The sequence below is a fragment of the Bos indicus x Bos taurus genome, chromosome X (assembly GCF_003369695.1).
Source record: "Bos indicus x Bos taurus breed Angus x Brahman F1 hybrid chromosome X, Bos_hybrid_MaternalHap_v2.0, whole genome shotgun sequence".
In the NCBI taxonomy this organism is placed as follows: domain Eukaryota; kingdom Metazoa; phylum Chordata; class Mammalia; order Artiodactyla; family Bovidae; genus Bos; species Bos indicus x Bos taurus.
Window position 1 is genome coordinate 142,181,466 of NC_040105.1, and position 16,482 is coordinate 142,197,947.

General features: G+C 41.3%; 1 protein-coding gene across 1 annotated transcript; it reads right to left on the reverse strand.

Annotated features, from left to right (window-relative positions):
• Positions 1-1,998: 1,998 nt before the first annotated feature.
• On the reverse strand, positions 1,999-13,686 carry UBE2A (ubiquitin conjugating enzyme E2 A). Its single transcript, XM_027534969.1, has 6 exons — positions 13,441-13,686; positions 13,240-13,320; positions 12,853-12,878; positions 4,648-4,737; positions 3,570-3,658; positions 1,999-3,278 (listed from the first exon to the last, which is right to left on the reverse strand). The coding sequence occupies exons 1-6, from the start codon at positions 13,482-13,484 to the stop codon at positions 3,150-3,152; spliced, it is 459 nt and encodes a 152-aa protein (XP_027390770.1). The 5' UTR covers positions 13,485-13,686; the 3' UTR covers positions 1,999-3,149.
• Between the last annotated feature and the right edge of the window lie 2,796 nt (positions 13,687-16,482).

Below are 16,482 nucleotides of genomic sequence, written 5' to 3' on the forward strand. Positions count from 1 at the left end.
ACCTTCACCTCTCTTGGGTAAGGGTGGCTTTGGAGATTGAGTGTAAAAACTCCTCGCTTTACGTTTCTTTCCTCTTCCCAAAATGATTCAGGGCCCAGAGGAGTAGGGTAATGTTATATAAATCTGGTTTATTTGTATAAGTTAAAACGAATAGAATATCAGTGTAGTTAGTTAAGCTCTGAAACAATGGGGCCAAGTATATATTTGGTTCTCAGTTTGAGGGTCCAGATTTCCTAACTTCTTAGGATCAGCCTTGGTATTAATGTGGAAATTCATCTAACTGGAAATTCACTTCTTAACTTGGTGGGAGGGGTGGTGATAAATGAAATTTAAATCATCTAACTCTGCTTGAGAATATGTTGAGAAATGGGGTTGGCAAGAATGAGCTGCTGACAACCTTGCTGTTCTATTGTGTCCCCTTTTTGTTGGTTCTTATATTTTCCCTTTCTTTGAGACATGAGACAGCAGGCATTTTTAACCCAGTACTGTAACCTTGCTATAAAACCTGCACAGGTACATGAGCAGCTCTAAGTTTTGTTTGAATAAATTATACTGAGGAACTAACTCTGTTTTCAGTTACATATATATTTATAGCATTAAGGCTCACAGATCTACTTTTTAGATTTTTTTCCCTCCCCTTTGATTACAAAATGAATGGAAATTTCATGCATTGTTGGGATTCTTTTAAAAGTAGTATACAGTACATTATTCACTGTGCTATGAGTAACTCTTGAAGCTGGAGATGGGTTCTAAATAAGGGACTCTTAATTACAACTCTAGCTCTTCATCATACCCCCTTTGCCATACATGCAGGTGCAGAATTGAAGATTCAAGTTCAATCTGCCATTTGAAAGGGGACCTCACATATATGTTTTAAATTTATGATTGTTATAAATTAGTGTATGGTGTTGTTAGCCTGTGGCATTTGTTTAAAAAAAACTGTAAAGAAAAAAGGCAAATCTGTATTAAATTTTGAATGATTTGTGGTGCTTTTGACCATGGATATGATGCTTTGGGGAAGTCAGTTTGTTGATGCTGTTGTAAGATTTTAAAAGGATTATCCCATGAAAGATACTGGAATAGTGTTTCTCAGGAGGTATACGAAAGAAAAAAAAATAAACATGCATATTCCTAATCTCACCTTAATTTTTTCAAGTATGAGTAACAGTGTCAATGTTCAAGATACCCAACCACAGGAATTCCCTGGTGGTCCAGCGATTAAGACTTGGGCACTTTCACTGCCATGGCCCATGATCAGTCCCTGGTTACGGATCTAAGCTCCCATAAGCCATGTGGCACAGCCCAAAAAAAAAAACAACCCAGCCACAGTAGGATGAAGAAATTTATGTAAAACTACTCTGCCAAATAAAGACTGATTTAATGTCATTCTACTAAGAAGCAGAAATGAACTTACTAAGGATGTTGTTCCCAGGTGAATCGAACCAGTTGGTGTGTTCAGTGCAGGATGAGCTCCCTCATGTTGAAGCTCCTTTAAATACACCAGAAGGACTTAGATTTCATTTATCACCACCTCCCACCAAGTGAAGAAGTGAATTTCCAGTCATTGTCCTCGTCTCTATAAAATGAACTAGGTTGCTCCTCAGAAGAAAGTTTTTGTTTAAACAAGGTTAACACTGATGATACCTGTATTCCCAAACTTTACTTGAGACTTAAAATACCATTTTATAGTAGTTTTTTTTTTAAGCTAAGGCTTTTTTTAAGAGGTGGAATGTCAGGATCAATGTTAGACCTTGGTCTCTTAGGATGATGGTAAATCTCCAGGTTAATTCTCCCCACGTAGCAGTTTCACTCCCTTAACTGCCTATAATATATGCTGAAACAACTCTGAATAGTTTTACATTCTGTTAGAATGTTTTAAAAAGCATGAAATACTTAAGACTGAAAAGAATAAAGGTCCTCTCCAGCAATATCTTCTCTTTTCCCTCTCCCAGGATCTGTATTCATACTCAGCTAAAACGTAATTATACGTTGACTACAAAATTTTAAGGTTATTTTTATTTACAAGTTTTGAAAAATGTACATTTTTTACATGGGTTACTTATGCAAAGTTAGATTTAAAAGAGTGATAAATGCACAAAAGGTGTCAATGGAGCATCAGACCAAACATTTACAAGCCTTGTCCCACACTGCTACGTAAGGGTACTGTCTGTCTAAAAGTATAAATATTCAAAGAAAAGACTGCAAACATTGATTTTAATGTTCTTATAATACTGAAAGGGAAGAAGAAACTAAAGCATGCAGCATTAACTGAGGATTTGAGTGGAAAATAGTTTGCCACAGATATGTTCCCTTCCTTGGGTTAATTAAAAGAAAAACAATGTGGGATTATAAATTTGTTTACATAGGGCAGAACAGCTCCTTTAAAAAGATTAAAGTTTCTCCAACCTTCCTAGCTTAATTAAAAACTAATGATTGTTTCCATTCCTCTGCTCCCACACCTCTTTAAAAAGTGAAAATCCAGAAGACTGCAGTATTCTGAAACTTACTTTGGGTGTGTCCAGTGAGTATCTTGCAAGGAGAGAATGTGTGAGTTATCATAATTGTGGCACTCCTTTGGCCAAGTCTTTTAAATTCTCCTTCCTACAGTAAAAAATAGTTCATATTGATTAAATCTTAGTATCATAGCCTTTTAAGCTTCCACTGCTCTTTCAAAGTGGATGTTTACAAGGATTTGTTTCCCTGTTTTCTACATGCCATATTCCAAAAATTCATTTCTAAATCTAACACAAGTGAAGGACCAGCCAGGGTGAAGGCTTCAGCAATCATTTTGTTAAAAACATTCCGGTCATCAAGCTATGCATAAGCACCACTTGTAAAACAATTTTAAAAGCTTAGTGTAAAGTAGAATAACACAAAACTGCCCTAAAACTGGAAATAAGATACAAGAGAAGGGAAAGTAAGCATTAGTAATTTTTGCACGTAACCCAGGTACAGTACATTTGATCTCATAGAGGGTGTTCTCTGATGTTTAAGGAGAAGGTAGAAGGGATAGGAAAAGCTTGGCAAAGGACAATGGAAACAGCACAACAGCTATTTTGCTTTTAATAAAGTAAATGTAATGACACTGAAGAACAGACACATCAATACATATTTTCCTTATGACTGCTGCTGCTTTTCTTCCACCCAGGTCAACAGTCACGCCAGCTCTGTTCTACTATCGCAGAAACACGTTTTTCATACTCCCGCTTGTTCTCCTGGTACAGCTGAGCAGCCTGGCTATTTGCTGGACTATTGGGATTGGGTTCATCCAGTAGAGACTATAGAGACAATTTGTAACAAGTCAGTTCCTCAGTTCCTCTACTGGGTTCATCCAGTAGAGACTATAGAGACAATTTGTAACAAGCCTAGATATAATCACTTGAATTATCCTAGGTAGCAGCTAAATTTGCTCTCAGCATAATAATCTTCAGTTACATTAGTCTGCTATAGCTAGGCAAATATGTTTTCTGGTGGCTTAGGTCTTAATGACCTACTTTTTACTTATGACTTTCAAAAAACAATTGCTAATATAAATGTATCAAAGGATAGTCACATTAAGGAAAATTCACCTGTATGGATGTTAAAATGGAAGACACATCATAGGTTGGACTCCAACGGTTCTGAAGTATGTCCAGACATATGCTACCATCTGCATAGACTAAAAGCATAGAAGTAGGTTATGTTAAACATAATAAAACCATTAAGGTTTTAACATCATAGTCAAGACAAATAGAGTCAAGAATACTTTGCTTTGGAGGTTTAAAAAGATTCCTAAGCTGCTTCTCAATTATATTCCTAAAAGAAGTGTCATAATCACTACTAGTGAAACAACTGGGATGATCAGAGAATGTCAAATATAATTTGTGTAAAACTGGAAGATACTTAGTGCTTGTTATTCTGAAAAGACTGTCCTGTTACCCAGGAAACCACACATATTTTTTAAACAGGGTTCCTAGTCATCCACAGATGTATGGGAAATTCATTCCACCAAATTTCTAAACACTACCTCTTCTCTGAAATAACAAAAGATAGCTCAGAGTTCACAAAGTTTCGTTTTGGCATGAAGATAAAAATATCTGATGCCCTGGAAATATTAACCTGAATAAAAGGCAAGTTGTTCTAGGCTTGCTACTAGGAAGGGAGAAAAGTGAAGTACTAGGTTAGACTCACCTGTGGTACTTTCTAATACACTGTATACCTGAACCTCAACCAGAATCTGATATTCAGCAGGTCTGGAGTGAGGCCAGGGCATCCATAGCTTTTAAATGTTCCATGCTAATTCTGATATGCAACCAAAGCTGAGAACGGTTGTTTTAAATGCTAGTGAATATAATTACAACACAAAACTACCCAAATCTGGCCTTACATTAAAAGGAAACCTCAAGGACACCTTTATTTTTGTTTATTAAGTAAATTATAAAATCATCAAAACCAGAAGGCTCTCAGATTCCAAACAAATGCAGTGTCCCTTCCTGGCTTCATTCTAGGACCTAAACCAAGACAGCAATAGGCCACCATGAGCAAGACCAGCTTTCAGAAAACAGCAAGATTCCTACACAAATACTCATGTACTACAGACAAATAAATAGGAAATGTGGAATAAACAGTACAGCAGTTTAGAATACTCTATTAAAAAGTGATACTTGCCATTTGGATGGAACATCTTAGAGACAAATCTAACCGTTGGTGGCTTATTTGGATATTCCTCAGTGAATTCTATTGTAAGCTTAAAGGTTCCTGTAATTAGAAGAGCAAGGGTTAAGAAGACATTTATCATTTTGTTCAGTAGTACTTTGCTTTTAATGCTACATGACTTGTTTTTCAAGTATTATATGAAATAATACAAAGATACAGAGTAGGAAAGAGACCAGGTAAGAGGTACAGCTCTAGGAACTGCCCTAAAAATGAACAGTGTGAGAACCACCACTCAAAAGTGATTCATTTTTTGTTTTTCCATTATTCTCCCCCAAACTTAAATACAGCTATCTTAAACTCAAAACTACTGCCTGCGGGATAACTTTAGCCCCTGTACATTTTGAAGACATCCTTAAAATGACAAGCAACTACAGCCAAAGTTTGGCCTTCCTCCTTTAGAAGACTGAAAGACCTTAATAAAGTCCAATTTTCATCAGCTGTCATCTTAAACTCTCCAGTGATTTTTAAATGGACTAGAAAGAATGAGCACAAAGGTTCAAAAACCAATGCTAGAAATACAAATCAACAATCTAATTATTTTTAAAACAGCAGGGAAAAAGTATAAAAGTGTTCCCTGGCTCCTTTTCATGTAATAGCAACTCTATGATGAAAACATAATTGAATGTAAGCCAGAAAAAACTTCACAGTCTCTCTTAAAAACCCTTAAGTATGACTCACAAGGTACTTAACTATAAAACCAACTCAATAATTCACACTAATGGAGGGAATTAATGGCAGAAATAATTTAAAAATCACATTAGATTGCATTCATGTCTCCAGTAAATTTCTTTCTAATGATGTTTGTTTACGCTACCACTGAAACAAATTATTTTTCTTGAATATGTGTCAACTAAGGTCGCGGGAGGCCCTAAAACATACTAGGTTAGAAACTTATAAGAAATGGACAAGCTGGATCTAATTCAAGAATTGTTGTGGGACTTCCCTGGCGGTCCAGTGGGTAAGACTCCATGCTTCCACTGCAGGGGAGCAGGGGATGTGGGTTCATTCCCTGGCTGGGGAACTAAGATCCCACATGCTGCTGCTAAGTCGCTTCAGTTGTGTCCGACTCTGTGCGACCCCATAGATGGCAGCCCACCAGGCTCCCCTGTCCCTGGGATTCTCCAGGCAAAGAACACTGGAGTGGGTTGCCGTTTCACATGCCATGAGGCACAGCCAAAAAAAAAAAAAAAAGAATTGTTGGAAGTTGTGATTTTGGGGAGATTATTTCCTTCAAGATGTTATTTTTAGTTGGTTTTAATAAATTCAAGAAAACAACTGGGCAACTGTTTTTTCCTGACTGAAATTTCTTCAAGTAATCTTAAGGAATCAGTTACTATCTGGTATAAGGTGATACATGTTCCACTATATTACTCTGGTCCATTTAATACATTACTTATTCTAATACAATAGACCACACTTCAGATAAGATTATAATCTGTTACTGGTTCCTTCAGAGTTAGCAATTTATTTCTTCCTTGCTTCCATTCTGCCTTTCCACTTAAGAAAAAAGATCACAATCATTTTACTCCTAGATGTTACATATAACAATACCAAAATGTGTTTTCTACCAGCAAACTGACAGTACAATTTGCTAACAAAGGTGCCCTTGGTATGAACATGCGTCCCAAAGTTTCAGAATAATGTAAAATGCAACATATGGAGACGTATTCTTCAAACTATTTTTACTCCCTAAAATTTAAAGTCAGATCTAAAGATACTATGAATTATAACTAAGGACAAACGGTATAGTATTTTGAAATGGATAAACATGCTACAGTCCATCAGAACACACCTCACCTTTATCACCACCTGGCCATAACTCTTCCTATTTTTGAGGGAGAAAGCATAGTTCTTCTTTTTCAGTCCTACTAATATAATCATGATGGTGTGATCACTCACCTAGAGCCAGACATCCTGGAATGTGAAGTCAAGTGGGCCTTAGAAAGCATCACTACGAACAAAGCTAGTGGAAGTGATGGAATTCCAGTTGAGCTATTTCAAATCCTGAAAGATGATGCTGTGAAAGTGCTGCACTCAATATGCCAGCAAATTTGGAAAACTCAGCAGTGGCCACAGTACTGGAAAAGGTCAGTTTTCATTCCAATCCCAAAGAAAGACAATGCCAAAGAATGCTCAAACTACCACACAATTGCACTTATCTCACATGCTAGTAAAGTAATGCTCAACAAGCCAGGCTTAAGCAATACGTGAACCGTGAACTTCCAGATGTTCAAGCTGGTTTTAGAAAAGGTAGAGGAACCGGAGATCAAATTGCCAACATCTGCTAGATCATGGAAAAAGCAAGAGAGTTCCATAAAAACATCTACTTCTGCTTTATTGACTATGCCAAAGCCTTTGACTGTGTGGATCACAATAAACTGTGGAAAATTCTTCAAGAGATGGGAATACCAGACCACCTGACCTGCCTCTTGAGAAATCTATATGCAGGTCAGGAAGCAACAGTTAGAACTGGACATGGAAAAACAGACTGGTTCCAAATAGGAAAAGGAGTACATCAAGGCTGTATAGTGTCACCCTGCTTATTTAACTTATATGCAGAGTACATCATGAGAAATGCTGGGCTGGAAGAAGCACAAGCTGGAATCAAGATTGCCGGGAGAAATATCAATCACCTCAGATATGCAGATGACACCACCCTTATGGCAGAAAGTGAAGAGGAACTAAAAAGCCTCATGATGAAAGTGAAAGTGGAGCATGAAAAAGCTGGCTTAAAGCTCAATATTCAGAAAACTAAGATCATGGCATCTGGTCCCATCAATTCATGGGAAATAGATGGGGAAACAGTGGAAATGGTATCAGACTTTATTTTGGGGGGCTCCAAAATCATTTGCAGATGGTGACTGCAGCCATGAAATTAAAAGACGCTTACTCCTTGGAAGAAAAGTTATGACCAATCTAGATAGCATATTGAAAAGCAGAGACATTACTTTGCCAACAAAGGTCTGTCTAGTCAAGGCTATGGTTTTTCCATTGGTCATGTATGGATGTGAGAGTTGGACTGTGAAGAGAGCTGAGCTCCGAAGAATTGATGCTTTTGAACTGTGGTGTTGGAGAAGACTCTTGAGAGTCCCTTGGACTGCAAGGAAATCCAACCAGTCATTCTGAAGGAGATCAGCCCTGGGTGTTCTTTGGAAGGAATGATGCTAAAGCTGAAACTCCAGTACTCTGGCCACCTCATGTGAAGAGTTGACTCATTGGAAAAGACTCTGATGCTAGGAGGGATTGGGGGCAGGAGGAGAAGGGGACGACAGAGGGTGAGATGGCTGGATGGCATCACCGACTTGATGCACGTGAGTCTGAGTTAACTCCGGGAGTTGGTGATAGACAGGGAGGCCTGGTGTACTGCGATTCATGGGGTCACAAAGAATCGGACACGACTGAGCAACTGAACTGAACTGAATATTATAATATGCAAGAAAAAGTGGGAATGAGAGTTAGTTCAAAACTTTGAGCTTCCTTATGTATCTCAAGTATAAACACATTTGGCTCAGTGTTGATATACACTTAAATTATAGCTTAGAGATTTATCATCAAGAAATTGCTCTAAAATTGGGCAGATTTAATAGTATGCAGAGCTCCCAGGTACTTTAAATTAAAACGATCATTAAATATGGTTCTTAAAGGTGGTAAAGCCACACAGAAGGCAAGCATAAGTATAAACAGTGGGGCAAAGCAGAAGCTTTGCAGTCAGATCTGGGTTCAAATCCTTGCTTTGCTACTTGCTCATTATGAAACCTTGGGGGAAGCTGCTTAACTTGCTACTTCTGCTACTAAGTTGCTTCAGCCGTGTTCAACTCTGTGCGACCCCAAAGACAGCAGCCCACCAGGCTCTGCTGTCAAAAAGTGGGGCAAAGCAGAAGCTTTGCAGTCAGATCTGGGTTCAAATCCTTGCTTTGCTACTTGCTCGTTATGAAACCTTGGGGGAAGCTGCTTAACTTGCTGCTTCTGCTACTAAGTTGCTTCAGTCGTGTTCAACTCTGTGCGACCCCAAAGACATCAGCCCACCAGGCTCCGACGCCCCTGGGATTCTCCAGGCAAGAACACTGGAGTGGGTTGCCATTTCCTTCTCCAATGTATGAAAGTGAAAAGTGAAAGTGAAGTTGCTCAGTCGTGTCCAACTCTTTGCGACCCCATGGACTGCAGCCCACCAGGCTCCTCCATCCATGGGATTTTCCAGGCAAGAGTACTGGAGTGGGGTGCCCACTGCCTTCTCCGTGCTTAACTTGACTATACCTCAAGTTCCTCATCTGTAAAATGGGTTAATAATAATACCCACTACGTAACATTGTTATGAGGTTTAAAAGAGAAAAAGATGCATAGTGATATAAAACAAGTGCCTCATAAATACTTTAGTTACAATAATTCTACAGTTTCACATCTCTAGACCCAGGAGGCAAAACCCCAAAATCCAAACCATTATCAGTAAGAAAAATACAATTAATGAATTCAAATACTAGATAGTACTTTCTTTCTGACCTACATCAAACATGCACAGTGAAATGCAAGTAGAGAACATATGCTGGTGGTTCACAAAACCCTTGACTTGAGCTTTCTGCCTACTGCTTGCTGAAAAGTTCAACAAGGTGGTTAGCTAGCTACCAAAGAAGTTAATCAAGTCTTTTAGAACAGCTTACTTAATGTCTTGAGAAATGAAACCACCTGTTTATGTCAATATTAATATAAATTAGTAGGACTTACCCACATCTTACTCAAAGTACACATTTAAAGGGATGTTTCATACTCTTAGGGCTTCCCTGGTGGCTCAGAGGTTAAAGCATCTGCCTGCAACGCGGGAGACCAGGGTTCGATCCCTGGGTCGGGAAGATCCCCTGGAGAAGGAAATGGCAACCCACTCCAGGATTCCTGCCTGGAGAATCCCATGGATGGAGGAGCCTGGTGGGCTACAGTCCACGGGGTTGCAAAGAGTCGGACACAACTGAGCTACTTTTTCTTTCTTTCTTTCTTCATACTTTTAGCTGCATTAAACAATGAGAACCTCTTCAGTACAACTTTCAATGCAATGAGATCCAAAACGAACATTAAGGATATTTAAAATCCTAGAATTAATGTTATGCAATTGAGCCTAAGCTTATCCTCTGAATATTTAGAAGGCTAGGCTTTAAAATAATTGAAAACTTGAGCCTCACCATTGTTGTACACAATCTGTACTGATTTTTTATCTTCCTGAGGAGGCCACAACATTGTAAGGAAAGTAGGAATTAATCCATCTATACCTAGGGACCTGGACAATTATATAAATGTGTTAAATGGCTGGTGTATAGCAATAGGGAGTGATTTGGTTAGTGTATGTTCTGCCTAAAAACAGTCACAAATTCAACTTTTGAAAATATTGTACTGGCCAAAGAAAGCACCTCTGTAGGTGTTTTCTGCCATTTAGCCACCAGTTTGTGACCCCTGAGGAGGAAGCAAAGTACATATACTTAAATTTTTTTGATGATTGAAAAAGTCTGACTTTTAAGATAATAACCAACCTTCATTACAGGATTTATGTACCTTAAGAACACCCCTTGTGGACTTTTAAGTGATTCATTTAAAAAAGGACACCAAATTCTTAAGAATACATCCACTGTAAAAATCAAATACTAGTATCTTACTGTTTCTATTAACAATTTTCAGATGATGTGCTGGAGAATACATTGTTTCTTAACCTTCATATTCAGCATACATGCTAAGATATTTTATGAGGATGCATTTACCCCCAGTGTTTTGTTTGGTAGTGTAAGCTCTTGGGAACATAGCTCTCTTACTTCAATTGTGTGAAGTTAAATCGAAATACCTTGAAGAGTTCCTATTTTTAAAAGTTCAGCTCTTTAACTAGGACCTAGCTGTTATGGACGGAGAAGGCAATGGCACCCCACTCTGGTACTCTTGCCTGGAGAATCCCAGGGATGGGGGAGCCTGGTGGGCTGCCGTCTATGGGGTTGCACAGAGTCGGACACGACTGAAGTGACAGCAGCAGCAGCAGCAGCTACTGTTCTGGAAACGTCTGCTCCAGATGGTTACGAGGAATCAGCAAAAGTAGTTCTGAAGCTGTTGATTTATATCATACATTGGCAACAGCAAAATCAACTATGCCACTTGTTCCTAATTGGGCCTTTCCAGTAAATTTCCTAGGTGTAAATAAGAGGTATTTTTAAATGGTCAAAAAAATTCTTGTAACCTTGGTTAGTGTTCGAGACACCTGAGGAAGCATTCATGGATAGCAGACTGCTCAAAAGAATGAATCAGTAAAGGGTACTGTCATTCAGCCTGAGTAATTCCTTTCAGTAATGTCAGGTTGGAGAGACACATCATCAAAAATAGAACCAGTAATGTCAAGGGGGAAGGTCCAGGTAGATAATGGATTCCATAAGTACTTTTCCAATTCATACCACTTAAAGCGAGAGAAGCACCCTTGAAATATTTACGTTGCCAACCCCTAGCAAAGCGATGTACTATTAATAAAGTTGTGCCCAGCATAAAGCAGTCTGAATAAAATCAGGAGGAGAAAGGAAGCCAATGAAAATAAAGCTGCTGGAGCTAAAGCAAATACACAGCTAATCTGCACATAAAGCTTAAGTATGAAGAACCAGCAACCAATCTAATGGAGGAAAACTAAGCCTAGCTAGCTTTTGTGGATCAGGATCAGTTCAAATGATTTACCTCGAGCACCAAAGTAGTATGCCTTCAGGATCACACTCCCTTGCTGTCACTTCTTTTTATCAAAGCACTGAAGAACAGTGATATTTACCCAGGAGGTGAAGGCAGAGAAGAAACAAAGTATCTAGGTTACTGTTTCCAATCTGCTAGGGAAATCTGAGTGTTTGAGACAAATCCTAGAATTGCTTTGTATTCATTTACCTCACAACATGCTGTGGTTGGTAACATCCAAAGGCAATCTGACTTGACAACTTTGCTTGTACTGAGTAGTTTATAGAAATGCTTCTGTTGCCACCTTCAAATGGAGGTGTATGCATGTGTGTGTGCATATGTGTACAGATGTCCCTCAAATGCTATATGACCAAAGGAATATAAGGCATTGAGAAGAAAATAAATAACAGAAAGGCCCTTTTCTGTTTAAAAATACCTCAAATATTAAAGATGTCAATCAGTAGTTCAAATACTTTTAATCATCTTTTTAAATGCATTAAGCTTTCAAAAGCAATTAACTACACACACACATACACACACAATTGAGTGCACATAAAACTATATCAATGTCAATTTCCTGGTTGTGCATAGTCATTCAAGATGTTACCAAGGGAGAGGGGGGAACAGGTGAAGGGTACACAAGGTCTCTCTGTATTATTAATTACAACTCCACACAAATCTATATCAAAACAAGAAGCTTTAAAAAGTCCTTAAAAAGCAACTTACTGTGTTTTTAAAAGTCAAACCTAAACCTAAAAATCATGTACCTATAAGTATGTGTAGTATCTTGAAGTAGGTTGGACACTGGTAAGAGAGTACATTAACGCTCCCCTCGATTGTGAAACTGCCTTGAGATGACCGATCATAAAGTCTTGATAAAAGCACATGCTGAAAACTCATTTAAAAATAAGAAACAATAAACTGGCTATTGAAGGTGCCATTAAAGACCATCTTAAAGCAGCGAGGCTGAAAAGCACTCAATGTCAGATTGTAGAAACCAGACAGTTGTGTGCAAGGGATGCCTGCATCCATTCAACATCCAACAACACACATGAAGCACCTGCTGAACACAGTTCCCACCCTTGGGACAGAATTCTGAACCAGACAGTCCCTGGGGTCTCCGAGTGGATCAGCAAGTGGTTGGGTTGATCTTAACTCAGTGTCCTGATGGAGGGGGTGGTGGTGCTGAATTTAGCAGGATCACAACCCAAACCTCACAAACACTTAACATCAGTGGTATCATGCTCCTTTTAAAAAGTGACTGCCTTACTCAGATTTTTTTTAAGCAGCAGGAAAAAAGGTGCAGTTCTAGTCAAGCGGACAATAGCAAGAACAACCTGCCACAGACTGGACTCCTCTCAAGCCTTTAGCAGGCAGAGGCTAGGGAGAAGCGGGTTATTAAGTAGGAGGCACTTCTAGGCTGACTGGGAAACCCTTTCCCCAGAAGATCACGGTCCCAGAAGGTGGGTAAAGAAACTCTCTTACCATCCTCAAACGGGGTCCCTTCAGGCCTACAACAGAGAGAGAAACAAGTCAGTTCCCTCATGGGGGCTCCTCTCTCCCCGGTTCATCTGCTCGCCCCACCTCTGGTAAACCACCGCTTCCCGGGTTGAAAAGCCACTACCAATAGAGCTTTGGGGCTCAGAAACCCCAGGCAGGCCGAAGCGCCACCGCTCCCCGCCCCGCCCCCTCCGAACCCCAAACGGTTCCCCTGGCAGCGGGAACCGAGCTAATCGAGGCACAGGCTCCGGGGAGGCGCCTAGGCCCAACGAGCCCCAAACCTTCTCGCTCAGTCCCCGCCTCCGCACCGGGTCGGTCCCAACGGGCACACGGGTCCCCCAGCCCTCACCACCATCCGGAACGCAGACTCACCCAAAAATGACCGCGTTCCAAACCATGATGTTGTTCTCAGACGGAGCCCCGCTGACTCCGGCTGGAGGATCCTCCTGCAACCTACGGGGAAACAGCAGAGGAACCTCCCGCTAGCCTGTACCCGCCGCCCGCCGGTCCCCTGACGGCCCCGCCCTGAACCCCGGCTGCCGCCCCCGGCCCCTAGAGTCCCGGGCGGGTTACCTCTTGAAGTCCCTCATGAGACGCCGCCGAGCCGGGGTGGACATGTCTCTAGCGGGGTCAGGGGTGGGGCATACACCGAGCTCTCGGGTCCCCGCGGGTGGTGAGGAGGCTGAGGAAGCCGGAGGAACCAACGGAGAAGCGCCTAGAGGAACCGCACTGCCTCTCCTCAGTCGAGGGTCGATCTGGCGCCGGCTTAGCACCACCCCAGAGTAGACCGGGGCTGAACCAACCTGAGAGGAAAAGACGGGGGTGGAATGCCAAACGCCGGACGGGCCGTACCAAGACGGGACAGGGGTCGGGGGGGGACGAAAGTTGCTTAGGTCATTAAACCCCCGAGGGACGCTGGGAGCGAGGGTGAGAAGCAAGCTGCGGGCCTCATGTAATTGCTGGGAACTCAATAGGATCCGGTGGTGGAATCGGTCCACCTTCACTTTCCATTTCTAAGACGAACCATGGGAAGCTTTTTTTCTGTTTTTCCTTTTTCTTCTTTTTTTTTTTAGATCAGATCACTTATTAAAGTGCGCACAGTGGCTGAGGGGGAGAAGGATGAAGTCTCAATCTCAATGAGGACAGAGTGGAAGAAGGCGAAACCAGTTCTCCTAAAGCCAAAACTCTAGGGGGTACACCTCCTACGGACACGGGAAACTGGGGAGGAAGCTGTGTGACTGGTCAAAATCAATGAACATCCAAAGAGTAAATCGACCTCGACGGTGAGGTCGAGGGTCCCTTCTCTATGGGATGAATGTGCGGGCCCCAACATTTAGGCCGATGATCACCCCCAAAGCAGAATGAAATGGTGGTGTGTGTCCTGGAGGAGGGAATGAGAGCTGGAGGCAAGCAGAATGAGGCTTTAGCTTTGGACACTCACAATTTGGCTCTGGAACCACATTTCCCCTTGACAGTTCAACAAGCCAAGTGGCTACTATATGTTCAGAAGAGTCCAAAGGTATGAGAATATCCGATTGCAGAGAATTGGAAGAGCAGTGAGTCTGAAGTAAAAGGAACGGTAAGATGCACGTGAAAAAGCTGTAGGTTGCAGGGAAGAGTCACAGTTAGTATGTGGACCTGCAAAAGCAATAACAGTTTTAAAGAATGTTTTTGAAAAAGGTCAACTCCAAATAACATAGAAGGTAGGCAAAATACTCATTTAAGAATTTTTTGGAAATATGAGAAAAGTGGGTTTAGGTTCATGCAGGGAGAGTTTTGAATGCCAAGCTAATGGCTTCCTTGGAAGTTGGTTGAGCAGAAAGGCAACATGATCAGAGCTGTACTCACTGGAGACGGGTCCCAGGACAGCAACTAGAAGACTCTTGAAGTATTCTAGGTGAGAGGTAGTGACAGGTAACGACAATAAAAACGGACAGGACTTGCCAACAGAACGTGGGGACAAGAGAGAGGAGGGAGTCTACGGAGGCTCAAGTTCTGGGGACTTCCCTGGTGGTTCATGGGTTAGGGCTCTGTGCTTCCAATGCAGGGGACACTGGTCAACCCCTGGTCCCAGAATTAAGATCCCCACAAGCCTCCAAGTGTCGTGTGGCTAAACAATGGCTCAAGTTCTAACCCCCAAGATAACTGGGAGTTTGAAGTACCATTACCTGAATTAGGGAAAAGAGAGGGGAATGGCAGTTTGGGGAGAGAAAATTTGGGGACTTACTGAGTTCATGGGACTAGTGAGACATCTACCTGAGGATGTCCAAAAGATATAGATGTGCAGGAATTTGTTTCTAAAATGGGAGACAGGAGGCACTTGACAATGGTAATGATTCTACCTGCTGCTTTACAACAGGTACTCTCATGGCCAAGGATTTATATCTCTCATTAATTCTAATATATCAGTTAAAGCAAATCTCCCTAATATACCATCACATTATGGCTGTGGTGGGAAGGGGATACAAAAATAAATTTAAAAACTTCCTTTTCCTCTCACCTAGGAGCTTGCTGTCTACTAATATACACATACAGAATCAACAAAGGCAAGATTTATGAAAGCAAGTGCATTAGTTTTCTATTGATGTTTAACAAATTGCCACAAGCTGTTAGCCAACTTCAGTTCCTGTGGTTGCAGGACTGAAGGCCCCATTTCCTTACTGGCTGCCAGCCAGGGACCAGTCTCAGCTCCTAGACGTTACCTACACTCCTTGCCATGTGGCCTACTCCATCTTCAGATCCAGCAGCAGAGAATTTCTCTCCCATCAAATCCCTGTCACACTTTTAAAAAATGTATTTCTTTTCCTCTCACAATTTGAATCTCTCTTTAGGAAGAGCCCAGCTCACTTTAAGGCCTTATCTGATTAGGTCAAGCCCACCCCAGATAGTCTCCTGATCTTCAAATCATCTCATTTGGCACCTTAATTACATCTGCAAAATTGCCTGATAGCAGAACTCAGATTACTATTTGACTGAATAGCTCGAAGAAGTGACCAGAAATCTTGAGGAAGAGGGTGGCATCTTAGAATTCTGCCTCCAGAGCAGCAGCAAATTGCAGAGCAGAAACAAGTGATTCAACAGACGCTGAAGAATCTGTACAGCAGGGGAATCATCAATCTGGTGGGGTTAGAGCAAGCTTCCTGAAATGGGTTTATTTCAATGTTGCTTCAGAAAAGATGAAAGCAGGGCTAGGGAGGGAAGAACACAAGTAGTTCCTAAACAGCACAAACGTGGACATGGAGCTTAACCAGGATCTGGGGATAGTGGGCAGATTAGAGAGGCTAATGCAGACTGACAAGACCTTGACTTGGAAAAGTGAGGATGACAGAAGTTGATTAAATGCCCTCAAATATGAGGATGAGGAATTCAGGCTTGCTAGGCAGCTTTTATAGGTGTTCGAGCCTGAGAGAGATGTACTGAAAACATCCCACTGAGAAATGGTATATAGTATACTGGAGAGGAGGTGAGGTCTGGGAGGTTTCTGGATATAAGGGACTGGGTATAAATGTCTGCCATCCAGCCATCTCATCCTCTGTCGTCCCCTTCTCCTCTTGCCCCGTGTGCTGCGATTCATGGGGTCGCAAAGAGTTGGACACGACTGAGCGACTGATCTGA

Bases quoted from the DNA above. Each gene is read 5' to 3' on its own strand.
- UBE2A (XM_027534969.1), bottom strand. From the start codon at position 13,484: ATGTCCACCCCGGCTCGGCGGCGTCTCATGAGGGACTTCAAGAG. The intron at 13,321-13,440 runs GTAACCCGCCCG...GTTTCCCCGTAG, and splicing joins CTCATGAGGGACTTCAAGAG to GTTGCAGGAGGATCCTCCAG. The intron at 12,879-13,239 runs GTGAGTCTGCGT...TCTCTGTTGTAG, and splicing joins TGGAACGCGGTCATTTTTGG to GCCTGAAGGGACCCCGTTTG.